Genomic DNA, 27,500 nt, shown 5'->3' on the forward strand with positions numbered 1-27,500 from the left:
GAGGATGGTATGAGGGCCCGACGTCCACAACTGGGGCCTGTGCTCACAGCCCAACACCGTGCAGCCCGATTGACCTTTGCCAGAGAACATCTTGGTTGGCAGATTCGCCATTGGCGCCCTGTGCTCTTCACAGATGAGAGCAGGTTCACCCTGAACACATGTGACAGACGTGAGAGAGTCTGGAGATGCTGTGGAGAACGTTCTGCTGCCTGCAACATCCTCCAGCATGACCGGTTTGGCGGTGGGTCAGTGATGGTCTGGGGAGGCATATCCTTGGAGGGCCGCACAGACATCTACGTGCTAGCCAGAGGTACCATGACTGCCATTAGGTACCGGGATGAGATCCTCAGACCCATTGTCAGACCATATGCTGGTGCAGTGGGCCCTGGGTTCCTGCTCATGCATGACAATGCTCGTCCTCATGTGGCCAGAGTGTGTCAGCAGTTCCTGTATGTCGAGGGCATTGATGCTATGGACTGGCCTGCACGTTCCCCAGACCTGAATCCAATCGAGCACCTCTGGGACATCATGTCTCGTACCATCCGCCAACGCGATGTCGCACCACAGACCGTCCAGGAGTTGACCGATGCCCTGATCCAGGTCTGGGAGGAGATCCCTCAGGAGACCATCCGTCGTCTCATCAGGAGCATGCCCAGACGTTGTAGGGAGTGCATACAGGCACGTGGAGGCCACACACACTACTGAGCCTCATTTTGAATCGTCTTGAAGAATTTCCACAGAAGTTGGATCAGCCTATGTTCTCATTTTCCACTTTGATTTTGAGTATGATTCTGAATCCAGACCTTAATGGGCTAATGATTTTGATTTCCATTGATCATTCTTAGGTTATTTTGCTCTAAACACATTCCTCTGTCTAATAAATAAAGATTTTCAGCTGAAATCTTTCATTCATCGAGGTCTATATTGTGTTTTTAGGTGTTCCCTTTATTTTTTTGAGCAGTATACTTCCACACACTTACATCTGTGCAATAGTCACTTTATTGACGCTTTCGGTCCATCAGTGCACACATGACTCAATAGGACAGGCAGGTAGAGTAGAAATAACCACCCCCCCACTCTACTCACTGGCGGTGGGCAGCACACCTGCACACCCCTGGTGGTGAAAACCCCACCTCTTGGGAATTGTAGTTTAATGGGAGTACTGTGAGGCATACAAATGGAAGCCAGTCTTAACGACAGCCAACAGATTTGGGGAGCTTTTTTCTACTTACGACGGCTTTTACCTGATTCCACTCAAAGTCCCATTCACTTTATTCCGCTGCCTGGCAACACGGACATCCCGGTTCGAATCCCCGTGTTGCCTCCGGCTTGGTCGGGCGTCCCTACAGACACAGCTGGCCGCGTCTGCGGGCGGAAAGCCGGATGTGGGTATGTGTCCTGGTCGCTGCACTAGCGCCTCCTCTGGTGGGTCGGGGGCGCCTGTTCAGGGGGGAGGGGGAACTGGGGGGGAATAGCGGGATCTTCCCACGCGCTATGTCCCCCCTGGTGAAACTCCTCACTGTCAGGTGAAAAGAAGCGGCCGGCGACTCCACATGTATGGGAGGAGGCATGTGGTAGTCTGCAGCCCTCCCCGGATCGGCAGAGGGGGTGGAGCAGCGACCAGGACGGCTTGGAAGAGTGGGGTAATTGGCCAAGTGCAATTGGGGAGAAAAGGGGGGGGGAGTCCCATTTACTATGTAATGATATATATATATATATATATATATATATATATATATATATATATATATATATATATATGTTGGTCTATGTTGGTCCAGGGTGTCTCCCCGCCTGCCGCCCGGTGACTGCTGGGATAGACTCCCAGCATCCCCGCGACCCAGAGAGCAGGATAAGCGGTTTGGACAATGGATAATGGGTGGATGGTGTTAGTATTAGGTACTTCCTGATTGTATATATGTTTTTCTGTTCACTGTGGTTCACCCTGTGTTGTTTTGTTTTTTGTATTCTATAAGTATGGCTCCCATTTGTATGCCTCACAGTCCTCCATTGGTACTGTAGCGAATTCGGGGGACAACGCAACCACAGGAACTGCCGCGGCCGGGAAGCGAACCCGTATCGCCCGCACCGCAGGAGACATCGCTAACCGCTCGACTAAAGGGTCAGACTCACCGGCCAGCCGGCCAGCGTGTCTACTTATCCATGCACGTTACACTACCCCCCCCCCCTTAGCAGTAGTGGATCTAGAGATTTTTTCCTGGGGTGGCAAAGGGGTGGCAAGTCCGTGTCCCAGAGGTGGCAGCTGCCACCCCTTGCCACCCTGTAGATCCGCGCCTGTGAGGGGGAGGGGGGATTCTAAATCGGCGACTTCTGTTTGAGACGAGTTTGGTGCGGGTCTCATTGACCTTCACCATGCATGTACATAAAACATACTGTAGCGAATTCAGGGGGCAGTCTGGGAGACCGTCGCCATGGCCGGGACGCAAACCTGTGTCCCCCGCTCCGCAAGCGACAACGTTAACCAGTCGACTAAAGGGTCCGACCCTTTAGTCAAGGACCAACGTGTCTACTTATCCATGCACGTTGCAATACTTTAAAAACGTATTATCCGATTTATAAATGATCCGCCCCTGCCCCTTAGGCCAGCGGCCAGGGGGAGGGGGAGTTTCCGCCACTAGGGGGCGCGCAGCCGCCGCCCCGCCTGTCCCACTGAATCATGTCTGCTGTGGCAGACCACAACGTAAATAAAGTGACTACTGCACCCATGCGGCCGCCGAGGAAATGACACGGGGCGCCCTCCGTTCGGACGAAGGGTCACGAGTCAACCCGCATGCACGCGCTGCGCTCCGGCGGGCCACTCGGCGGCCACGCGCTTACCCAGAAGCCCCGCCAGCTCGTAGGCCTTCTTCTGCTCGATGGTCTCGTAGTTGAGGGCTTCGAAGAAGATATCCAGCACCAGAATGTTATCGCTGCCAACACAGAGAGAACAAGCCACGTCTGAAGTCACACATTTCACTTCTCTCAATTAACATTTTACACGCCCCCATAAGGAAGAAAGAGAGAGAGAGAGAGAGAGAGAGAGAGAGAGGGAGGGGGGGGGACAAACAAACAAACCCCAGATTAGTTCCTGTACCACTTTGATGGTTTGTTTATATGCGGCGCCTCGCCGCAAGCTAGCTCCCCCCGCTCCCCCCGAAGCTAGCTGTTTAGTCTTTGAGGAAGCGTCCCGGCGGAAGTGACGTCAGCGGCTCGACTCCGCCAGGCGTTATTCCCCCCCTCCCCCGAAGCTAGCTGTTTAGTCTTTGAGGAAGCGTCCCGGCGGAAGTGACGTCAGCGGCTTGACTCCGCCAGGCGTTATTCCCCCCCCCCCGCCCGGCAGACGCGACCTCGTCTGAGAAGAGAATGGGGATTAAGTTTCACGCCCCCCCCCCCCGCCCCCGCGGCAGGACTCGACTGTTATTTTGGTTTCCTGAATCATCCTCCGCTCGCACTGAGCGGGGCGGAAGTGCAGCAGCTCCGCCGGCGAGTCACGACTCCGGTCCCCATCTGAGCTCGGATCAAAACCGAAGCTTCGCTTTCTTCTTCTTCTTCTTCTTCTTCTTCTTTTGTCTTTTCTTCTGCACTTGCTGCCAAACAATTAAAAGCTTCACTACGAGGATCATCAGAAAAGACACTGTGATGGGCGTCCGGGTGGCGGGGCGGTCTATTCCGCCGCCTACCAACACGGGGATCGGCGGTTCGAATCCCCGTGTCACCTCCGGCTTGGTCGGGCGTCCCTACAGACTCAACTGGCTGTGTCTGGTGAAAATTGGTCACTGTCAGGTGAAAAGAAGCGGCTGGCGACTCCACGTGTATGGGAGGAGGCGTGTGGTAGTCTGCAGCCCTCCCCGGATCGGCAGATGGGGTGGACAGCTCGGAAGAGTGGGGTAATTGGCCGGATACGGATGGGAAGGAGGAGGGAAGGAAAGGAGAGGATGGGAAGGAGGGGAAGGAAGAGAGGAAGGGAAGGGGAGGGGGGGTTGTGATAATTGAAAAGAGAAAAAGACACACCTGTGAAAGCAGAGGGACCAGTTAAGGCTAGCAGAGCTAACACCAGCTAATGCTGTGCAGATGTGCAGATGATCAAGTGTTTGAAATCTATTTCAGGAGACCGCCGTTTCACTACTCGTATCATTTCTCCATTAGAGAACATCATTTATTCACTTAATATACACAGAGGGGGGAAAAAACGTGGCAAAAACACATTATGTACAAATGAATATTTATTTCTCCCTCCCATTGTGACACAGACTGATTGTGGCTCTTTATCTCATCATTTCTCGCAGTCTTGCCCCCCCCCCCTTGATTTGCAGGCCCGGCCACGCGTGAGGTGACAGCCTGTTATGGGACTGATGCTCCCACACTGTCAGGTTTTCCACCGGGTCAATCGGCAATCTATCCAACTGGAGGCTCTGCCAAGGAGCGAAGTGAGTCTGACTGGTAAGTACACACCACGTGTGTGTGTGTTTATGTTTAATTGTGCATGTTGCGCTTGATTGTCTGCGTAATTGTAGATTTACATACAAGTGCTGTGTCTAACTCCATCCATCTATCTATTATCTATATCCATCCATTAACCGAACCGCCTACTCTGATCTCAGGGCCGTGGGGATGCTGGAGCCTATCCCAGCAGTCTTGAGACGGCAGGCGGGGAGACACCCTGGACAGGCAGCCAGGCCATCACACAGGGCCAACACACACACACACACACACACACACACACACACACACACACACACACACACACACACACACACACACACACACACACACACACACCTAGGGGCAATTTAGTACGGCCGATTCACCTGACCTACATGTCTTTGGACTGTGGGAGGAAACCGGAGCCCCCGGAGGAAACCCACGCAGACACGGGGAGAACATGCACATGCAAACTTCACACATAGGACGACCCGGGACGACCCCCCCCCCCAAGGTTGGACTACCCCGGGGCTCAAACCCATAACTGTCTTGCTGTGAGGCGACCGTGCTAACCACTGCGCCCCCGTGCCGCCCTGTATATCTGTCTGTAGTGATAATAGAAACATAACCAGTATGTATCAGTATGTTACAAGTGTGTATAGGTTATGTGCAAGTGTGTGATGTCTCATTTGAAAGAAAAACACACAGACAGCAGTCAGACATGCCCCTTTTATCTCTCTCTCCGTGTTTGTGGTCCCTTGCTGAAAGTCGGTCCCCTGTCATAAACAGCGCTCAGTACAGACGGCCAGATCAAATGGGTGAGATGGCTTCTCATCCAGCCACGGGGGAATTCAGCAACTTGGGTGTCGGGGAAGCGACGAGCTGCGCGGCACTCTCGAGTACACATGACAAGAGTTCTGACCGACTCAGCAGCTGAAAGACGATGGAAATGACAGATAAGACGCTCAGCTGTTATCGCCCACCCCTCTTTTCGTCTGGACTACTTTTTTTTTAACCCCCCCCCCCTTTTCTCCCCAATCGTACCCGGCCAATCACCCCACTCTTCTGAGCGGTCCCGGTCGCTGCTCCACCCCCTCTGCCGATCCGGGGAGGGCTGCAGACTACCACATGCCTCCTCCCATACATGTGGAGTCACCGGCCGCTTCTTTTCACCTGACACTGAGGAGTTTCACCAGGGGGATGTTATCCCCCCCAGTTCCTCCTCCCCCTTGAACAGGCGCCCTGGTCGACCAGAGGAGGAGCTAGCACAGTGACCCAGGACACATACCCACATCCGGCTTCCCACCCGCAGACACGGCCAATTGACCTTTCGCAAAGTCCCGCCCCCCTTAGTTACTGTTGCTGTGCCCGTCTCAAGCATTTCAGAACTATCCAGGAAGTAGCCGGAAAACACCAAAACATGAAGGAAGAAATCAGCGCATTGTGTGGGTAAAAGTAACAGTAATAATACGTTAGCTGTATTAGCTATCAACAATAGCTACTAGCAAGCTTAGCTTGGAGCAGACAGGTATTTTTGTTGATTTTGGATGGATTAAGCTGGCCATGGGGTCTGCTATACTGCCAAATCTATTGCCCACATTCCGCTTCTTGCGTTCTGGGTTTCGGGAAGGGAAAGAAAATTACTCCCCCTCCAAACTTTTCACATATCTGGTATCCGGTTTGCAGATCCCATAGGCACACCGCTTCAGCATTTTGTTGTGCGTTTGAAAGCTTGACGGACCGTTGCTAAGGTAGGATTGGACAAGCACCGTTCTGGGGCGGTACTTTGCGAAAGGTCAATTGTGTCTGTAGGGACGCCTGACCAAGCCGGAGGTAACACGGGGATTCGAACCGGCGATCCACCCGGACGCCCGTCTGGACTACTTTTTGATCTTTCTCGGTTATATTAGGCAAAAATAAAGACACACTTGAGAGTGCCCGCCGTATTCATCTGGAGGGGGTGGGGGTGATGGAAGTGTAAAGGTTAGATGGAGAAGTCTTCTGACAGGAAGTTAACTAACTAGGCCGGTTGAGGAAATCTGGGTCCGACAGTGACAGCGTAGCAGTTTCGCCTCCCTTAATAAGTCCTGTGGATTTGTCTTGAAACAATCCAAATGACCCGATTCTGCTCCAGTGGAGTCGTTCAGCGTCCATCTGTGGGACAGTTGTCCGACCAGCCGGCTTTAACGTGTGAACACGTGCGTCTGGGTGAAAATGGAGGCCGTCTGCTTACTAGCTGATCACTCCTCCATTCATATTCCTACAAACCTTAAACCATTCACACTATCACCATTAACAACAGTTGACACAGGTCATTCTCCTCAACTATAAAAAAAGAACAAAACTCTCCATAAATCACTGACAACACTGTACATTCACATCGGCTGTCAGCGCCCACAGAACCCCCCCCCCTCCCAGGTCACACATCATGAAGGGACCTTCATGAATCATTGGCTTATTGAAACTCGAACAATCCCTGAGGGCTGACCCTCATTTACAATGATGTCGAGTAGCAGCGAAAAATGACTTAGAAAGATACAACGTAACAAAAGATGAAAGAAAACAATCAATTAAAACAACTATCTAAGTACGGTTAATATTCATTCATTCATCCATTCATTCATTCATTTATTCATTCATTTATCTTCAGCCGCTTCTCCGGGGTCGGGTCGCGGTGGCAGCAAGCTAAGTAGGGCACTCCAGACATCCCTCTCCCCAGCAACGCCCTCCAGCTCCTCCTGGGGTATCACAAGGGCGTTCCCAGGCCAGATTGGACATGTAGTCCCTCCAGCGAATTCTGGGTCTAGCCCGGGGTCTCCTCCCAGTTGGCTGTGTCTGGTAAACCTCCAAAGGAAGGCGCCCAGGAAGCATCCTAATCAGATGCCCGAACCACTTCAACTGGCTCCTTTCGACGCGAAGGAGCAGCGGCTCTACTCCGAGCTCCCTCCGGATGTCCGAGCTCCTCACCCTATCTCTAAGGCTGAGCCCAGACACCCTACGGAGGAAACTCATTTCAGCTGCTTGTATCCACAACCTCACCCTTTCAGTCACCACCCAAAGCTCATGACCACAGATGAGGGTTGGAATGAGGATTGACTGGTAAATTGAGAGCTTTGCCTTGCGGCTCAGCTCCCTCTTCACCACAACGGTCCGGTACAACATCCACATTACTGCTGATGCTGCACCAATCCGCCTGTCAATCTCCCGCTCCATCCTACCCTCACTCGTGAACAAGACCCCGAGATACTTGAACTCCTTCACTTGAGGCAACAACTCAGTTAATGCAAAAAAATAAAATAAAAATAGGTACAAACAGAAGCTGAATGGTTTGTAATCAGATTTAAATTGACCAAGGGTTGCCAAAGTATTGATTTTCAGGGTGCATTGTTAAGAGTTCCACGTGGTCGGAGCACAGAAACAAGAAGATCCTCTAAGCTCAGTACAAACTCCAGGGACTTGCCGTGAAAGCCAGTCATTACAGTGAGTTTGATGTGGTCCAGAGGACCAAACTAGCATAGATGAGAACGTTTATGACTTGTCAGGGCTAATGACCACTGCCCCTCGATCCCCAAAAGAGCTTAATTGGACACCCTACCCTACATGCCGTGTGAAAAACAGAGCAGTAGGGCCAAGTGGGGAATTGGGGTCGGGCCTCTTTCACTGCCCGCTCTGAGTCAACCGTGCACATGTGCGACTCGGATCTACAGTCTAGTCAGACCGGGCAGCGATAGTGTCAGTATGTATTCTGGTATGACTTGAAAGTGAACAAGAAGTCAGTCGTATTTCACAAGCCAGAGAGAACATTCACTGCTGATCTCAGCACAGGACAACTGGAGGAACACTGGATGAACCACAAATAATTCCCCTTATTCACCTCGCCGCCTCGTGGAAGTGCCATCAAGGTGCGTTCTGTTCTACAGTGTACATAAACGGTAGTCCCTAGTCCGTTCCCTGCTCAGGGAATGTCGGTTAAGGGAACTTCCCTCAACAAAATCCCTCCATTCAGAACAACCTGCAACATCACCAAGGCAGCATCACTTCCCCCGTGCGTTACCCTGGTAACGTAAACACCTCGGATACCTGTTGCTGCTACTATGGACACTTTATTTTCATTTTTTAAAAAGTTTTTTTTGGATCGCCCCCCCTCCCCCTCCCTTTCTCCACCAATTGTATCTGACTAATTACCCCACTCTTCCGAGCCGCCCCGGTCGCTGCTCCACCCCCCTCTGCCGATCCGGGAAGGGCTGCAGACTACCACGTGATGTGGAGTCGCCAGCTGCTTCTTTTCACCTGACAGTGAGGAGTTTCACCAGGGTGACGTAGCGCAGGGAGGATCACGCTATTCCCTCCCAGTCCCCCCCGAACAGGCGCCCCGGCCGACCAGAGGAGGCGCTAATGCAGCGACCAGGACACATACCCACATCCGGCTTCCCACCCACAGACACGGCCAATTGTGTCTGTAGAGATGCCTGACCGAGCCAGAGGCAACACGGGGATTCGAACCGGCGATCCTCGTGTTGGTAGGCAACGGAACAGACCGCCACGCCACCCGGAGGCCCCACTGTTTCTATATTTCATGTGACTTTTTTCCCCATAATAAAATTCAAAAAGAAGACAAAACAGAGAAATAAAACATTCATTCTCAGCTATGACTGTTTCTGGATATGTCAACAAAATAAAAACAAGAGAAGAAGAAGAAGAAGGAAGAAAAAGAAGAACAAGGAGAAGAAGAAGAAGAAGGAAGAAAAGCCTGAAACGTGTCACTCACGCGATGTACTGCTCCGTCTTGTTGAATTTCTTGGCCAGATACTTGGCGGAGGCTTTGCTGGGGATCTTGACAAAAGACATCTCTTTGCCGTAGCGCGTCAGGTTGCACGGAGTCTCGCACACACAGTAGTCGTTGTCTCTCTCCACCAGGAAGTCTGAAAACAGAGCCGGGAGAACGGAGGGGGACGGACGGACAGAAAACGGGGAGAGGGAGAATCGGAAAGACAAGAGACGTGTCACCACCACACGGGCTATCAGACAGGCATGTCCAAGAAAGCATGGAGGAGTGTTGTTAGAAGACACCGGGGACCAGAGACCAGAGAGATCGTGAGGTAGTATAGAAGAACACTGAGACAGACAGACAGACGGATAAAGAGACAGATGGACAGACAGATAAAGAGACAGACAGACAGACAGACAGATAAAGAGACAGACGGACAGACAGATAAAGAGACAGACAGACAGACAGATAAAGAGACAGACGGACAGACAGATAAAGAGACAGACAGACAGACAGATAAAGAGACAGACAGACAGACAGACAGATAAAGAGACAGACGGACAGACAGATAAAGAGACAGACAGACAGACAGATAAAGAAACAGACGGACAGACAGATAAAGAGACAGACAGACAGACAGACAGATAAAGAGACAGATGGACAGACAGATAAAGAGACAGACAGACAGACAGATAAAGAGACAGACAGACAGACAGATAAAGAGACAGACGGACAGACAGATAAAGAGACAGACAGACAGACAGATAAAGAGACAGACAGACAGACAGACAGATAAAGAGACAGACGGACAGACAGATAAAGAGACAGATGGACAGACACAAACAAGCAGCGTGGCTGTGGGGGCCGACATATCAGATGGCATCACGAAAGACAGACTGAGTGAATGTCAATAAAACAGCTGGGAAGACTGAGGAAAAGCCTTGGGGGGGGGGGTCAGGTGACAGACAGATAAATCACCTTCAGCGGAGAGAGAGGAGGGGGGGGGTCATGGCATGAGGAGGGGGAGGAGTGAGGTTGACCAGCCATCTGGACCTAATGGAGGAGATTCGCACCGAGCCTGACTGGGGACGGATGTCTGCTCGGGCCTGGTGGTCTGAGTGCTGGGACACACACAGGCAACAACAAACACAAGTGTGTGTACCCCCCCCCCTCCCCCCCGCCACCACCACCACCTCCCGTCTGCCCGCCCACCCACACACAAGAACACACATATTCAGTTGCATCTCCGTCAGCAAGTGTTGCTTCCTCATCGCTTGTTTGTCACTTTCTGTTACAGTGGAACCAGCAGGGCGGCGCGGCGGCGCAGTGGTTAGCGCGGTCACCTCACAGCAAGAAGGTCCTGGGTTCGAGCCCCGGGGTAGTCCAGCCTCGGGGGTCGTCCCGGGTCGTCCTATGTGTGGAGTTTGCATAGTCTCCCCGTGTCCGCGTGGGTTTCCTCCGGGGGCTCTGGTTTCCTCCCGCAGTCCAGAGACATGGAGGTCAGGTGACTCGGCTGTACTTAATTGCCCCTAGGTGTGAATGTGAGAGTGTGTCTCTGCCCTGTGACGGCCCGGCGGCCTGTCCAGGGTGTCTCCCCTGGTGTCTCCCCTGTCTCCCCTGACTGCTGGGATAGGCTCCAGCATCCCTGCGACTCTGAGAGCAGGATAAGCGGGTTGGATAATGGATGGATGGATGGAACACAGTAACAAATACACAAGCAAGTACTGCACACACACACAGACAGACACACACACACACACACACACACAGACACACACACAGAGTGTTGGGTTATCTTCTTACCGAGGGCGGGATCAGCACACTCTTTGTACTGCTCCGGGGTGCAGTACGGGGCATCACCTGGGGACAGACACGGGAAACATGATGTTCTCAGCCTGACACTGGAGGGTTTGGGGGGGGGGGGAGGGGAGGGGGAGGGGGGGGTCAGAAAAGCACGAAGGCGCGAGGCGACACGGGCTCGTAATTAATTTTGCGTCAAACCGCCATCGCCGGTCTTATCAGGGCTGGCTCTTCCTCACAGATTTGACCTCATCGCCGAATTGATTTTCTAAACTTTTCTCTTCCTCTCTCCAGATCTGCCTCGCCCTCGTCTCCATCGCCCTCCCCATCTCTCAGCGCCCCACCCCCACCCCCTCCGATACTCTCGCACCCCGTCCCATCCCCAAAACACCATCCTCGCTCGCTCGCTCGCTCTCTCTATCAGGACAGCACAGGCAGGAGGCAGAAGACATGGCCAAGATGAAGAGAAAATTATCTTGCAGGTGTAATTATTCATCACATTCGGGTGTAGACTCTTTAGAAAACGGAGCCAATGACGGTAGAGATGAATAGGTGCAAAGGGGGGGGGGCTGAGGGGTGGGGGGGGCCGCCGCCGGGGAAAAGCGAGGCACATTAATCACACACGTAATCGCAAGTAAATCGCAGCTAATCCCCCCCCCCAGCCCCCCACCCCCCCTACCATCACAAGGAGGGCCAAGCACACATGAGGCGCTTGAATGCGCGCCTGATTGGAGACGGAGACGACTCGCGGCGCGGCAATTATCGGCTAGATGAGCGAGGGCTGACGAAGGGCAATCCACACGCTCCCTCCGTGCCAGCTTCCACGTTGGCTTTGTTGCCCGAGATGCGTGCGCCGATTGATTAAATGCAGGGGGGCTGAGAGCAAACACCACTTGTCGTCACGACAACGTGGCGGAGAGGGAGACTATTTGACGTTGAGCTCTCTGATCCAGGCAAGCGCGGGTAGATCTGGTTCTCTGCGACGGCAGTGGTCTACAATGTGGTTGCAATGACAAACAAAACGGGACATCTACATTCCCCCCCGCATCTTCGTACGCGAGCGCGGTTCGGTTCTGGTTCCTACCGGGCATGTGCACCATCCTGCAGTTGCAGTTTTCCACCAGATAGCGAGTCTCGCAGTCGATGCGACAGGCCGTGATGCTGTAGGCGCTGAAGAAGTCGGAGTCCATGGGAGTCGCCTTGCAGTCCCCCCACGGCGGGGGCAGGTAGGTGAGCTGAGAGAGAGAGAGACAGAGACAGAGAGGCTGAATATCTGCTGTATATGTACAGAGTATCTACATACGTAGGCTACGTACTCCACCACAACTCCGCCCATCAGCACATTCACATTCATGCAAACAAGTGTAACGACCACGGATGACTAGAATGCAGCGAATTCAGGGGGCAGCCGGGAACCGCCGCAGCTGGGACGCGAACCCGGGTCGCCCGCACCACGGGCGACTGCGCTAACCAGTCAGCTAAAGGATCCGACCCGTTAGCCAACGGGCTAGCGAGTCTAGTCATCCATGGTCGTTACACAAGCATACACTTCTTGTATCTATCTATCTATCTATCTATCTATCTATCTATCTATCTATCTAGCTAGCTAGCTAGCTATCTATCTATCTATCTATCTATCTATCTATCTATCTATCTAGCTATCTATTTCTGATCTGTTCTTATGTAAAGCACACTTCATTTTATTGCCACGTCATGTCATTTGCGTCATTAAACTCTGCTTGTGTAACTGATTTAACTGATTGTCCCCCTGTTGTCCAGCATCTTGTCCCTTCCCTGGTGTATCTGACCTGTTCCGTGTGCTCCATTACAGCAGTGGTGCTGCTGTGTCTCTGCCAGAAACCCTGCCATACATCAGCATCACCATGGACTTGATGAGGAAAATAAACGCCACTCTGGTTCCTCTATGGACACACGAGGAGTGTAGTGTGGACACATGAGGAGTGTAGTGTGGACACATGAGGAGTGTAGTGTGGACACATGAGGAGTGTAGTGTGACTACATGAGGAGTGTAGTGTGACTACATGAGGAGTGTAGTGTGGACACATGAGGAGTGTAGTGTGGACACATGAGGAGTGTAGTGTGGACACATGAGGAGTGTAGTGTGACTACATGAGGAGTGTAGTGTGGACACATGATGAGGAGTGTAGTGTGGACACATGAGGAGTGTAGTGTGACTACATGAGGAGTGTAGTGTGGACACGGGGAGTGTAGTGTGGACACATGAGGAGTGTAGTGTGACTACATGAGGAGGAGTGTAGTGTGGACACATGAGGAGTGTAGTGTGACTACATGAGGAGTGTAGTGTGGACACATGAGGAGTGTAGTGTGGACACATGAGGAGTGTAGTGTGACTACATGAGGAGTGTAGTGTGACTACATGAGGAGTGTAGTGTGGACACACGAGGAGTGTAGTGTGACTACATGAGGAGTGTAGTGTGACTACATGAGGAGTGTAGTGTGGACACACGAGGAGTGTAGTGTGGACACATGAGGAGTGTAGTGTGGGCACATGAGGAGTGTAGTGTGACTACATGAGGAGTGTAGTGTGGACACACGAGGAGTGTAGTGTGGACACATGAGGAGTGTAGTGTGACTACATGAGGAGTGTAGTGTGACTACATGAGGAGTGTAGTGTGGACACATGAGGAGTGTAGTGTGACTACATGAGGAGTGTAGTGTGGACACATGAGGAGTGTAGTGTGGACACGAGGAGTGTAGTGTGGACACGAGGAGTGTAGTGTGGACACATGAGGAGGAGTGTAGTGTGGACACGAGGAGTGTAGTGTGGACACGAGTGTAGTGTGGACACATGAGGAGGAGTGTAGTGTGGACACGAGGAGTGTAGTGTGACTACATGAGGAGTGTAGTGTGGACACATGAGGAGTGTAGTGTGGACACGAGGAGTGTAGTGTGACTACATGAGGAGTGTAGTGTGACTACATGAGTGTAGTGTGGACACGAGGAGTGTAGTGTGACTACACGAGGAGTGTAGTGTGACTACATGAGGAGTGTAGTGTGACTACATGAGGAGTGTAGTGTGACTACATGAGTGTAGTGTGGACACGAGGAGTGTAGTGTGACTACACGAGGAGTGTAGTGTGACTACATGAGGAGTGTAGTGTGAATATATGAGGAGTGTAGTGTGGACACATGAGGAGGAGTGTAGTGTGACTACATGAGGAGTGTAGTGTGGACACATGAGGAGGAGTGTAGTGTGACTACATGAGGAGTGTAGTGTGGACACATGAGGAGGAGTGTAGTGTGACTACATGAGGAGTGTAGTGTGAATATATGAGGAGTGTAGTGTGGACACATGAGGAGGAGTGTAGTGTGACTACATGAGGAGTGTAGTGTGACTACATGAGGAGTGTAGTGTGACTACATGAGGAGGAGTGTAGTGTGACTACATGAGGAGTGTAGTGTGACTACATGAGGAGTGTAGTGTGGACACGGGGAGTGTAGTGTGGACACATGAGGAGTGTAGTGTGACTACATGAGGAGGAGTGTAGTGTGGACACATGAGGAGTGTAGTGTGACTACATGAGGAGTGTAGTGTGGACACATGAGGAGTGTAGTGTGGACACATGAGGAGTGTAGTGTGACTACATGAGGAGTGTAGTGTGACTACATGAGGAGGAGTGTAGTGTGGACACATGAGGAGTGTAGTGTGACTACATGAGGAGTGTAGTGTGGACACATGAGGAGTGTAGTGTGGACACATGAGGAGTGTAGTGTGACTACATGAGGAGTGTAGTGTGACTACATGAGGAGTGTAGTGTGGACACACGAGGAGTGTAGTGTGACTACATGAGGAGTGTAGTGTGACTACATGAGGAGTGTAGTGTGGACACACGAGGAGTGTAGTGTGGACACATGAGGAGTGTAGTGTGGGCACATGAGGAGTGTAGTGTGACTACATGAGGAGTGTAGTGTGGACACACGAGGAGTGTAGTGTGGACACATGAGGAGTGTAGTGTGACTACATGAGGAGTGTAGTGTGACTACATGAGGAGTGTAGTGTGGACACATGAGGAGTGTAGTGTGACTACATGAGGAGTGTAGTGTGGACACATGAGGAGTGTAGTGTGGACACGAGGAGTGTAGTGTGGACACGAGGAGTGTAGTGTGGACACATGAGGAGGAGTGTAGTGTGGACACGAGGAGTGTAGTGTGGACACGAGTGTAGTGTGGACACATGAGGAGGAGTGTAGTGTGGACACGAGGAGTGTAGTGTGACTACATGAGGAGTGTAGTGTGGACACATGAGGAGTGTAGTGTGGACACGAGGAGTGTAGTGTGACTACATGAGGAGTGTAGTGTGACTACATGAGTGTAGTGTGGACACGAGGAGTGTAGTGTGACTACACGAGGAGTGTAGTGTGACTACATGAGGAGTGTAGTGTGACTACATGAGGAGTGTAGTGTGACTACATGAGTGTAGTGTGGACACGAGGAGTGTAGTGTGACTACACGAGGAGTGTAGTGTGACTACATGAGGAGTGTAGTGTGAATATATGAGGAGTGTAGTGTGGACACATGAGGAGGAGTGTAGTGTGACTACATGAGGAGTGTAGTGTGGACACATGAGGAGGAGTGTAGTGTGACTACATGAGGAGTGTAGTGTGGACACATGAGGAGGAGTGTAGTGTGACTACATGAGGAGTGTAGTGTGAATATATGAGGAGTGTAGTGTGGACACATGAGGAGGAGTGTAGTGTGACTACATGAGGAGTGTAGTGTGACTACATGAGGAGTGTAGTGTGACTACATGAGGAGTGTAGTGTGACTACATGAGGAGTGTAGTGTGACTACATGAGGAGTGTAGTGTGGACACATGAGGAGGAGTGTAGTGTGACTACATGAGGAGGAGTGTAGTGTGACTACATGAGGAGTGTAGTGTGACTACATGAGGAGTGTAGTGTGACTACATGAGGAGGAGTGTAGTGTGACTACATGAGGAGTGTAGTGTGACTACATGAGGAGTGTAGTGTGACTACATGAGGAGGAGTGTAGTGTGACTACATGAGGAGTGTAGTGTGACTACATGAGGAGTGTAGTGTGGACACATGAGGAGTGTAGTGTGGACACATGAGGAGTGTAGTGTGACTACATGAGGAGTGTAGTGTGGACACATGAGGAGTGTAGTGTGGACACATGAGGAGTGTAGTGTGACTACATGAGGAGGAGTGTAGTGTGACTACATGAGGAGTGTAGTGTGACTACATGAGGAGTGTAGTGTGGACACATGAGGAGTGTAGTGTGGACACATGAGGAGTGTAGTGTGGACACATGAGGAGTGTAGTGTGGACACATGAGGAGTGTAGTGTGACTACATGAGGAGTGTAGTGTGGACACATGAGGAGTGTAGTGTGGACACATGAGGAGTGTAGTGTGACTACATGAGGAGGAGTGTAGTGTGACTACATGAGGAGTGTAGTGTGACTACATGAGGAGTGTAGTGTGACTACATGAGGAGTGTAGTGTGGACACATGAGGAGTGTAGTGTGGACACATGAGGAGTGTAGTGTGGACACATGAGGAGTGTAGTGTGGACACATGAGGAGTGTAGTGTGACTACATGAGGAGTGTAGTGTGGACACATGAGGAGTGTAGTGTGGACACATGAGGAGTGTAGTGTGGACACATGAGGAGTGTAGTGTGACTACATGAGGAGTGTAGTGTGGACACATGAGGAGTGTAGTGTGGACACATGAGGAGTGTAGTGTGACTACATGAGGAGTGTAGTGTGGACACATGAGGAGTGTAGTGTGACATTTGTCGTGTGTGCTGTGCAATTTGTCATGAGTTGTATGTGGCGTTCGAGACCACTGTTTCTGTGCACTGAATGCACCCCTATAGGGACTTTGTACAGTCCACCCACCCACACACACAAACACACACAGACCCTGACCCACCACACACACACACACACACACACAGTATTCACCTCGTCAGTCCTTGGCTTGACCACAGCCAACAAGAAGAGGAAAAAGCAACAGAGTGGCTCTGCGGCACTGGTGTGTAACTGTGTACCAGTTAAAAAGCAACAGAGTGGCTCTGCGGCACTGGTGTGTAACTGTGTACCAGTTAAACACAATCACTTCGCTGCGAAACCCCTTCGGTGCCAATCTCCTCCCTGTTCTGACCCATAAAAAACCAGATTCCATCTCTGCCTTCCGGCAGGGAGTTCAACATGCTATGTGCTGCCCGCAGCCCAGCCAACTATCCACATACTAGTATATCCATACAGTATATCCATATAGTATATCCATATAGTATATCCATATAGTATATCCATACAGTATATCCATATAGTATATCCATACAGTATATCCATACAGTATATCCATATAGTATATCCATACAGTATATCCATATAGTATATCCATATAGTATATCCATACAGTATATCCATACAGTATATCCATACAGTATATCCATATAGTATATCCATATAGTATATCCATACTAGTATATCCATATAGTATATCCATATAGTATATCCATACAGTATATCCATATAGTGTATCCATATAGTATATCCATATAGTATATCCATACAGTATATCCATACAGTATATCCATATAGTATATCCATACAGTATATCCATATAGTATATCCATACAGTATATCCATATAGTATATCCATATAGTATATCCATATAGTATATCCATACAGTATATCCATATAGTATATCCATACAGTATATCCATACAGTATATCCATATAGTATATCCATATAGTATATCCATATAGTATATCCATATAGTATATCCATACAGTATATCCATATAGTGTATCCATATAGTATATCCATATAGTATATCCATACAGTATATCCATACAGTATATCCATATAGTATATCCATACAGTATATCCATATAGTATATCCATACAGTATATCCATACAGTATATCCATATAGTATATCCACTTACCGGTGATAGCACAGTGTGTATATGTGTGTGTACACGTACGAGTAGAATACACACGTACCCGTTTCCTACATTTCCAACTTTGCATTCAGACTGGCTCTATTCATTAACTTCTCCGGCCCACTCGAAGAACGGAGTGCAAAAAAAACCCGATGCGTTAAATCATGCAGGCGGCGACGTGAGACGCATCCAACTCTCGCATCCAGCAGCGCTCAAACGGCGATAAATTAAAGGCCGCCGTCGTGATCAGGGGGGACCCGCACTCTGCAATTCCTGCTGGAGCATAAAAGCCAGGTTGGCGCCACGTCGACGCGATCTGGTTACTAATGACCCTGGGCTATGTTCAACACACACACACACACACACACACACACAATAGAGAAACCTAATCAGGAGATGGGGGTTGGACATGCTCATCTGTTCCCACGTCCACAGGTAGTCCATAGGACGTCTCCCAAAGTCAGAGCCAACATAAAAAAGGCGGAAGCGCCGCGCCAGAAGGGCCGACCGGCGCCCGTCCTACGCTTCTCCACCCCTGTCGTTTGGACCACAGCTGTCAGAGGAGCCATTTGACCGAGTAATGGCTCCTTTATGCGGACATACACCCCCCCCCTCATCCCACCACTACCCCACGTTTAGAGCCCCGGCATTTTCAGAAAGCCCTATTCAGCCATCTTGACCCGGCTCCCGCCCGCGGCGGTCGTCCCTCTCGAGAGATGGACGTGTGCCCGAGCCCCGCCGTCGTCTGAGGACGTGGACGCGCAGATTTCACACGGCGCGTCTTCTACACAACACATTTGTCCGCTGCTAGCTGGATAACGGCCGTGAAGACAAACAATCCCCCCACCCCCCCCGGTCCTTAATTGAGTTGTGAAAGCGAGCACTGATTATAAGAGAAAGACATGAAGAAGACCAGCGAGAGACAGAGAGATAGAATGAGAGACGGAGAGATAGAGCGAGACAGACAGAGAGAGATAGAGACAGACAGAGAGAGATAGAGAGGGGGAGAGATAGAGAGCAAGAGACAGACAGCAGAGAGAGACCGAAAGAGAGCGATAGAGAGGGAGAGCACGAGAGAGAGCAAGATAGAGAGGGAGAGAGACAGACAGACAGAGAGGGAGAGAGACAGACAGACAGAGAGGGAGAGAGACAGACAGACAGACAGAGAGAGGGAGAGACAGACAGAGAGGGAGAGAGACAGACAGACAGACAGAGAGGGAGAGAGACAGACAGACAGACAGAGAGAGGGAGAGACAGACAGAGAGAGATAGAGAGGGGGAGAGATAGAGAGCAAGAGACAGACAGCAGAGAGAGACCGAAAGACAGCGATAGAGAGAGAGAGCACGAGAAAGAGCAAGACAGAGAGGGAGAGCATGAGAGAGAGCAAGACAGAGAGGGAGAGCAAGATAGAGAGGGAGAGAGACAGACAGACAGACAGAGAGGGAGTGAGCGATAGAGAGGGACAGAGAGACAGACAGAGAGGGAGTGCGAGATAGAGAGGGACAGAGAGACAGACAGACAGACAGAGAGACAGAGAGGGAGAGCAAGATAGAGAGGGACAGAGAGACAGACAGACAGACAGAGAGAGAGAGAGAGAGAGAGAGGGGAATAACCTTAAAGTTTGGTTTTCCAAAGTGCTGCCAGAGGAAGCAACAGATTGGTGTGGTGTGTGTGGTGTGTGGTGGGTGGTGTGTTGTGTGGTGTGTTGTGTGTGGTGGGTGGTGTGTTGTGTGTGGTGTGTGGCGTGTGTTGTGTGGTGTGATGTGTGTGTTGTGTGGTGTGATGTGTGTGTTGTGTGGTGCGTTGTGTGGTGTGATGTGTGTGTTGTGTGGTGGGTGGTGTGTTGTGTGTGGTGTGGCGTGTGTTGTGTGGTGGGTGGTGTGTTGTGTGTGGTGTGGCGTGTGTTGTGTGGTGTGTGGTGTGATGTGTGTGTTGTGTGGTGGGTGGTGTGTTGTGTGTGGTGTGTGGCGTGTTGTGTGGTGTGATGTGTGTGTTGTGTGGTGGGTGGTGTGTTGTGTGTGGTGGGTGGTGTGTTGTGTGTGGTGTGTGGCGTGTTGTGTGGTGTGATGTGTGTGTTGTGTGGTGGGTGGTGTGTTGTGTGTGGTGGGTGGTGTGTTGTGTGTGGTGTGTGGCGTGTTGTGTGGTGTGATGTGTGTGTTGTGTGGTGGGTAGTGTGTTGTGTGGTGTGATGTGTGTGTTGTGTGGTGGGTGGTGTGTGGTGTGATGTGTGTGTTGTGTGGTGTGTGGCGTGTGTTGTGTGGTGTGTGGTGGGTGGTGTGTTGTGTGGCGTGTGATGTGTAGTGTGTTGTGTGTGTTGTGGTGTGTGTTTTGTGTGGTGTGATGTGTGTTGTGTGGTGTGTGTTGTGTGTGGTGTGTGTTGTGTGTGGTGTGTGTTGTGTGTGGTGTGATGTGTAGTGTGTTGTGTGTGTTGTGGTGTGTGTTTTGTGTGGTGTGATGTGTGTTGTGTGTGGTGTGTGTTGTGTGTGGTGTGTGTTGTGTGGCGGGTGGTGTGTGTTGTGTGTGGTGTGATGTGTGTGTTGTGTGGCGGGTGGTGGGTGGTGTGTTGTGTGGTGTGTGTTGTGTGTGGTGTGATGTGTGTGGCGGGTGGTGGGTGGTGTGTTGTGTGGTGTGTGTTGTGTGTGGTGTGATGTGTGTTGTGTGATGTGTGTTGTGTGTGGTGTGATGTGTGTTGTGTGGCGGGTGGTGTGTGTTGTGTGTGGTGTGATGTGTGCGGTGTGTGGCGGGTGGCGGGTGGTGTGTGGTGGTTGGGTGTTGAGTGACAGGTCTGGCCCGGGCTGAAAAGAGCCAAACAGCATCAGAGCACTGGGCAGCTGTGGCAGGGAGCTGAATAATCGCGAGTAAACCACATCTGATTAACGAGCAAAGGGTCTGCTATAGCTACCAGCCTGGAGAGAGGGAGAGGGAGAGAGAGGGAGAGAGAGAGATGGAGAGGGCAAGAGAGAAAAGAAAAGAAATGTAATCAGAGTGGGGGAAGAGAAAGGAATGGGGGGGGGCAAAGAGCGGTAGAGAGAGACGGGGGAGAGAAACGGGAGCGAGAGAGAGCGAGTCTTCTGCATAATCCTACAGGAGACCACCGGCGTCCACACTCACTTCCCAATACGTGAAGCGACTGAGATTTCTCCCGACCAACTCGACCTCCTTCCCGTCTTCTTCCCATCATGTATGTCCATGTTAACGTACCGGGGGGGGGGGGGGCCTGTACCGCTCGCCATCCCAGCCACGCCGTCACCAGAGGATTCAGTTTTACAGCCTTTGTCTCATTTTCATAGTTTTGGTGATGGGCATACTGGCTATGAGTTCATCTTCCTCACTGGCTTCCTTGTGGAGATCTCGGACAGGGAAACCACCTCTGGACTCGGCATGAGCATCAGACTTGTTTCAACAAGTCCATCTAAATCCAGCTATCAAAGGCAGTGGTTCCGAAACTGTGGGGCAGGAGAAGATGCTAAAGATCCATCCATCCATTATCCAAACCGATTATCCTTGCTCAGGGTGGCGGGGGATGCTGGAGCCTATCCCTGGACAGGCCGCCAGACCATCACAGGGCTTACTGAAGAATAACCACTGAGCGTCATATCGCTATAGCGACGAGTCACGGGCTCCTCGAGTCGGGAGTGGGTCGTTTGTGCACCCAATGCCTTCCTCAGATGTGGTGGCCATTTCTCAGGCTCCCTCTCCGGAATCGAACCCTGATTCCCCGTTACCCGTGGTCACCAGGGTAGGCACAGAGAGTACCATCGAAAGCTGACAGGGCAGACATTCGAATGGGAGGACGCTGCAGCGCAGGGCACGCGATCGGCCCGAGGTTATCTGGAGTCACCAAAGCGGTCCGGGGCGCCTCCTTATGGGGGCGCCCCGCGAGGGTTTTGGATCCGATAAATGCCCGCATCCCCAAAGGGCCGATGCTAAAGATGTTCATCCATAACCAAATGTATTAAATAAAAAACGCATGCTGGGCGTATGGGTGGCGTAGCGGTCTATTCTGTTGCCTACCAACACGGGGCTCGCCGGTTCGAATCCCCGTGTTACCTCCGGCTCGGTCAGGCGTCCCTACAGACACAACTGGCCGTGTCTGCGGGTGGGGAGCCGGATGTGGGTACGTGTCCTGGTCGCTGCACTAGCGCCTCCTCTGGTCGGTCGGGACGCCTGTTCGGGGGGGAGGGGGAACAGCGTGATCCTCCCACGTGCTACGTCCCCTTGGTGAAACTCCTGACTGTCAGGTGAAAAGAAGTGGCTGGCGACTCCCCGTGTATCGGAGGAGGCCTGTGGTAGTCTGCAGCCCTCCCCGGATCGGCAGAGGGGGCGGAGCAGCGACCGGGACGTAAGTGGCCGGATACAACTAAGGAGAGAAAGGGGGGGGGGAGGAGGCATGCTTCCCTAATACGTATCTCGGAGCTCATATTCATATATGTTATCAACAGTTTTCCAGTTCATCAATCCACTGGGACAGGAAGGCCGATAGGCCGGCAGGCAGGGGGTCGTTCACTACATCAGCTGCACTTGTTCTGCATGTTCAGCACACTAGCAGTAAGAACTGAAACTGAATTAGAGTTGCAGCGGTGGTCCCGTGCTCAAGATCTCTAAAATGAAGCAGGTGAGCAAAATGATACGATAATTGAACAACGGTAAAAACTATGAATTTAAGACTCACGCTGTTAAAAAATAAAAAAATGGAGGTACGCTTTAAAAATCCAGAAAGTAGAGTTACTGGGCGTTTCTTTTCGGTAGAAGAAAGCCTTCCTTCCGCCGGCAGGGTGGTAGAATGAAGGGGACGTGTTTGTATGTGATTCGGCGGCACCGAGAACACAATGCACCGGGGCTGGAAGCGCTGAAGGTGAAAACGGCGTCGTTTGTGATTGCCAGACGCTGTTCGCGGCACCGGGTGCGGGGAACTATTGACTGCATGTGGCGACTGTGCATACCAAGGTCAGCCTTCTTCTTCTTCAAAAAAAAACAAAAAAATGGTTTGATTCCCTGTTGTGTACGCACCAGGATAGGACAAAAACAAATAAATAAATAAACGAACCAGTAAATAAAAAGAGGAAATGAACTGCGGGGAAGAAAGTTGCCCGCCGCTTTCTTCTCACTTGACAGCCTGTCCTCATGTTAGCCTTGCTGGCAGAGCTCACTGAAGCAGGAAGCTGTTAAACGCTAAGAGGAAGTGGATTTTGTAACGCTCAATAGACTTGCAAAAAACGTTTTTGTAACACTGCTTGCATGTTTGCGTAACATACTGTTTGTGTATCGGCGTCCGTGGCGGTCTATTCCGTTGCCTACCAACACGAGGATCGCCGGTTCGAATCCCCGTGCCACCTCCGGCTTGGCTGTGTCTGCGGGGAGGAAGCCGGATGTGGGTATGGGGTATGTGTCCCGGTCGCTGCACTAGCGCCTCCTCTGGTCGGTCGGGGGCGCCTGTTCAGGGGGGAGGGGGGAATAGCGTGATCCTCCCACGCGCTACGTCCCCCTGGTGAAACTCCTCGCTGTCAGGTGAAAAGAAGCGGCTGGCGACTCCACATGTATGGGAGGAGGCATGTGGTAGTCTGCAGCCCTCCCCGGATCGGCAGAGGGGGTGGAGCAGCGACTGGGATGGCTCAGAGAGCGGGGTGGTTGGCCAGGTACAACTGGGGAGAAAAAAAAAGGGGGGGGGGGGCTACTTGTGTACCAAGTAACAACAGCATCGACCACACTACGGTTTCTGAACAGCTTCCATTTGAGGCAAATACCCTCAACTATTCAGATGTGATGCCTGCTGAAACAGGACATCCTCCTACCATTATGTACTTCTGATGAATCAGTTACACTGATCGCACATCCAAACGTCACCATAAAAGTCTCGACACAACACAGTTGGTTCCCTACAGGGCCTCCCAAAAAGCCAAGTCGCGGTAGACATTTTGGTGTGGTGTTGGCTAGCACGGGGACGGAGTGGTAAGCATGCTTGGCCTCCCAGCAACGGTGTCCTGGGTTCAACCCCGTTCATCTTTGTGGAGTTCACACATCCATCCATGTACATGTTTGGCGACCACCCGGTACTCCAATTTCCACCCACAGTCCAAAGACGCAAGTTTGAGGTCAAATGGAGACTGTAAATAGGCCATTGGTGTAAATGCTGTGTGTGGTCTGGGTAAGGGGGCATGTGTTTCATCCTCCGGGGCAGATTTGATGGGCATCTCAATACGCGATCAGTGATCCGATGCGTCGACATTTAAAGCAGTATTGCTACGATTCGATTCAGCTCTTTCTCCCGGTGCAATCCAATGCCATTCATTACATTTTCGGGGGGGATTTTTTCCCCCCGTTTTTCTCCCCAATTGTACTTGGCCAATTACCCCATTGTTCTGAGCCGTCCCGGTCGTCGCGCCACCCCCTCTGCCGATCCGGGGAGGGCTGCAGACTACCACATGCCTCCTCCGATACATGTGGAGTCGCCAGCCGCTGACAGTGAGGAGTTTTAACAGGGGGACGTAGCGCATGGGAGGATCACGCTACCCCCCCCAGCCCCAGAACAAGTGCCCCGACCGACCAGAGGAGGTGCTAGTGCAGTGACCAGGACATACCTACATCAGGCTTCCCACCCGCAGACAGGGCCAATCGTGTCTGTAGGGACGCCCGACCAAGCCGGAGGTAACACGGGGATTCGAACCGGCGATCCCCATGTTGGTAGGCAACGGAATAGACCGCTACACTATCCGGACGCCCCCATTCAATACAATTTGATGCAATAGTGCAGAAAGTTCCATTTTAATTTTAATGATGTTGGAGTTTTGTGACTGACCAGAAGTAGAAATCCCAGTATGTATACATCTACTCAGTCCAGTAGTGGGAGCTGGAGAGAAGGGTGGTTGTTAACAGCCTATCTGGAGTCTCATTTGTTGGTAGTGTAACAGTGTAACCACCACGGATGTGCAGACTCGCTAGCCCTTGGCTAACAGGTCGGACCCTTTAGCTGACTGGTTAGCGAAGACGCCCGTGGTGCGGGGAACCCAGGTATGATTCCTGGCTGCCGCCAGAATTCTCGCTACATCGGTGGGAACATCGTTACAGTAGTAAAACATGAGAGTCATTGCGACGCTCGTAAACAAAGTTAGCCTTCGCCCGTGACCTGTAATTGTTTGGTGGTAAACTGTTGGTCGACATGAGAGAGAGAGAGAGAGAGAGAGGGGAAATACTGAGGGAACTAACTAAAGAAAAACCAGGAGAGAAATGCAGAATGCTAAGGGAGCAGCAGTAGCAGTTATTAGGTAGTGAAAAATAAAGGACATGTGTCGTATCGGGCCTGTGTTGGTTTTTCCGCAATTCCCTCCCAACTTCTCGCTGCTACATGCTGTCTGAATGGAGCCGTGTCATTAACATTAAACCCAGTGCACCGGTTCAAATCGGTGAGTCGTCGCCCCCAAAACACGCACAAGCTGTGGCGTTTTTCCTCGTCTGAATTCAGGGTCTAAAGATGGTGTGCCACACATCGTACTTACTGTAACCGTGATTGTGACGCCCTCTGGGACTAAACCGTGATTTAGAGTGAAACAACCAAAACTGATCTGACCCGACTTGACGCCGCCATCGCCGGGCTATGCTCCGGCCCTCTAAAACCCTGAAGTGGACCGAGGAGTCATGGAGAACGAATTCAGGGATCAGTCAACTGTGTGTCAAATGTGAGGTCCGCTGCCTGACCCGTACCCGTTGCTCCTGACAAGAGACAAAGGTCTGGAATCCAGGTGCCACGCCGAAGCCGAGCTGGTCGATGAAGGGCGGCTCCTCCTGGGTGTGGATCTGAACCTTGATTCCCGCTTCAAAGGACGTCTCGTCTGTTGAATGCAAATGAATAAACACATAAATAAACAAACAAACAAAGTGAGTTGGGTGAGGGTAACGGCCATCGTTAAACACAACCATGCACAACCGCGCTCTCTTCTGCAAGTCAAACAGGACTCGGGAGTCATTACTAATAAATCACTGCCAATGCTGTTGAGTGAGACAAGCTTGAGGTGTTCAAGCAGGGTCACAGCGAACGCTAAAGAAATACCACACCAGCGCTGACTTGCACACAACTCATTAAGTTTAATAGTCAAGGAAGAGGCGATGGGATGTTTTCAGATGCAGAGCACCTCGTGAACCTGGCTTCTTAACTCGACCAGTCGTAAACTGATATTTAGATGGCTGCACCATCTACGAATGTACGCTGATGTGAGATGTTGTTAAAGATTTGAGTCTTTTGATGAACATTAGAATCCTCATTTGTAACAAAATTGGAAAAATATATATTTTCTGCACCCCCCCGACCACTATTGTCTCTTAGTCGCTCCCTCGTATTCTGTCACTTGGTATTGTCCATGTGGATTCAATCGAGGTAGGAGTTCACAGAAACACCATCGACAGAGATGGAAGTAAGACGTTCTCCTTTAACATGCGCCAACGAATCGATCTTTAAAGTTTTCAGGTGTCTCTGATGTGTCAGCTTGCTTTTTCTGGGTTGTCGGTTAGCTTAACACATGATACAGACAAGCTAACTTTAGCTCTGTTGAACCGCTAAAAAAGCATCTATTTTACGATTTCAGTGTTAAGCGTCCGGTCGGGATAGGATGTAAATGGGCATCCGGGTAGCATAGCGGTCTATTCCGTTGACTACCAACATGGGGATCGCCGGTTCGAATCCCCTGTGTTGCCTCCGGCTTGATCGGGCATCCCTACAGACACAATTGGCCGTGTCTGTGGGTGGGAAGCCGGATGTGGGTATGTGTCCTGGTCGCTGCACTAGCGCCTCCTCTGGTCGGTCGGGGCACCTGTTCAGGGAGGGGGGGGTAGCGTGATCCTCCCACGTGCTACGTCCCCCTGGCAAAACTGCTCACTGTCAGGTGAAAAGAAGCGGCTGGCGACTCCACATGTATGGGAGGAGGCATGTGGTAGTCTGCAGCCCTCCCCGGATCGGCAGAGGGGGTGGAGCAGCGACCGGAACGGCTCGGAAGAGTGGGGTAATTGGTCAGATCGAATTGGGGGGGGGGGTAGAAAAGGATAGAATGTAAATAATACGTAATGTTAGATATTCAATAGAAACTGTGTTGTCTATAACAGACCTACTTCCAATTACAAACTCAACGCGATGACCACACGTCGTTCTGTCCACAACAAAGTCACACAACAGTTGTGTTTCACCTCTATATGGCGTCATGTGTTGTCCTTGACACTTGCCCGCCAAGAAGGCATCGGGCCTTCCGACGGTTATCACTAGCTAGTGTGGGGTGTCGGGTGGATGTAGGAGGCCGTTTTCAACACGATCCCGCCGTGCGGCCCTCAGGAGGTTTATCTACTGCGGGGGGGGGGGGGGGAACGAGAGCGAGCGGAGAAATGAATAAATAAGTGACGAGGATAAAAGGGAAATCAAAAGAATCTGACAGCCTCCTTTGCTCCAGAGCTCCGCCGCTTAGATCTAACACGGAGGAGACGGGGTCTCCCCCATACTGTGATCAGGGACCAACACAAAGGCACGCAAGGGGGATTACAGACCAAAGCCTATAAGCAAAGCCACAACATATT

The 27,500-nt window shown here is 51.3% G+C and overlaps 1 protein-coding gene across 3 annotated transcripts in view; it reads right to left on the reverse strand.

The window, feature by feature from the left end:
* Positions 1–27,500, reverse strand: part of asic1b (acid-sensing (proton-gated) ion channel 1b) — a 373,411-nt gene that overhangs the window by 4,657 nt on the left and 341,254 nt on the right. For all 3 annotated transcript variants that reach the window (XM_056273040.1, XM_056273039.1, XM_056273038.1), the window contains 5 exons: positions 25,647–25,774; positions 12,075–12,225; positions 10,994–11,050; positions 9,191–9,344; positions 2,839–2,930 (listed from right to left, as the gene is read on the reverse strand). In XM_056273040.1, coding sequence (XP_056129015.1) covers positions 2,839–2,930; positions 9,191–9,344; positions 10,994–11,050; positions 12,075–12,225; positions 25,647–25,774 — 582 coding nt within the window. The remainder of the gene's footprint in view (positions 1–2,838; positions 2,931–9,190; positions 9,345–10,993; positions 11,051–12,074; positions 12,226–25,646; positions 25,775–27,500) is intronic.

This window comes from Lampris incognitus, chromosome 2 (genome assembly GCF_029633865.1).
Source record: "Lampris incognitus isolate fLamInc1 chromosome 2, fLamInc1.hap2, whole genome shotgun sequence".
NCBI lineage: Eukaryota > Metazoa > Chordata > Actinopteri > Lampriformes > Lampridae > Lampris > Lampris incognitus.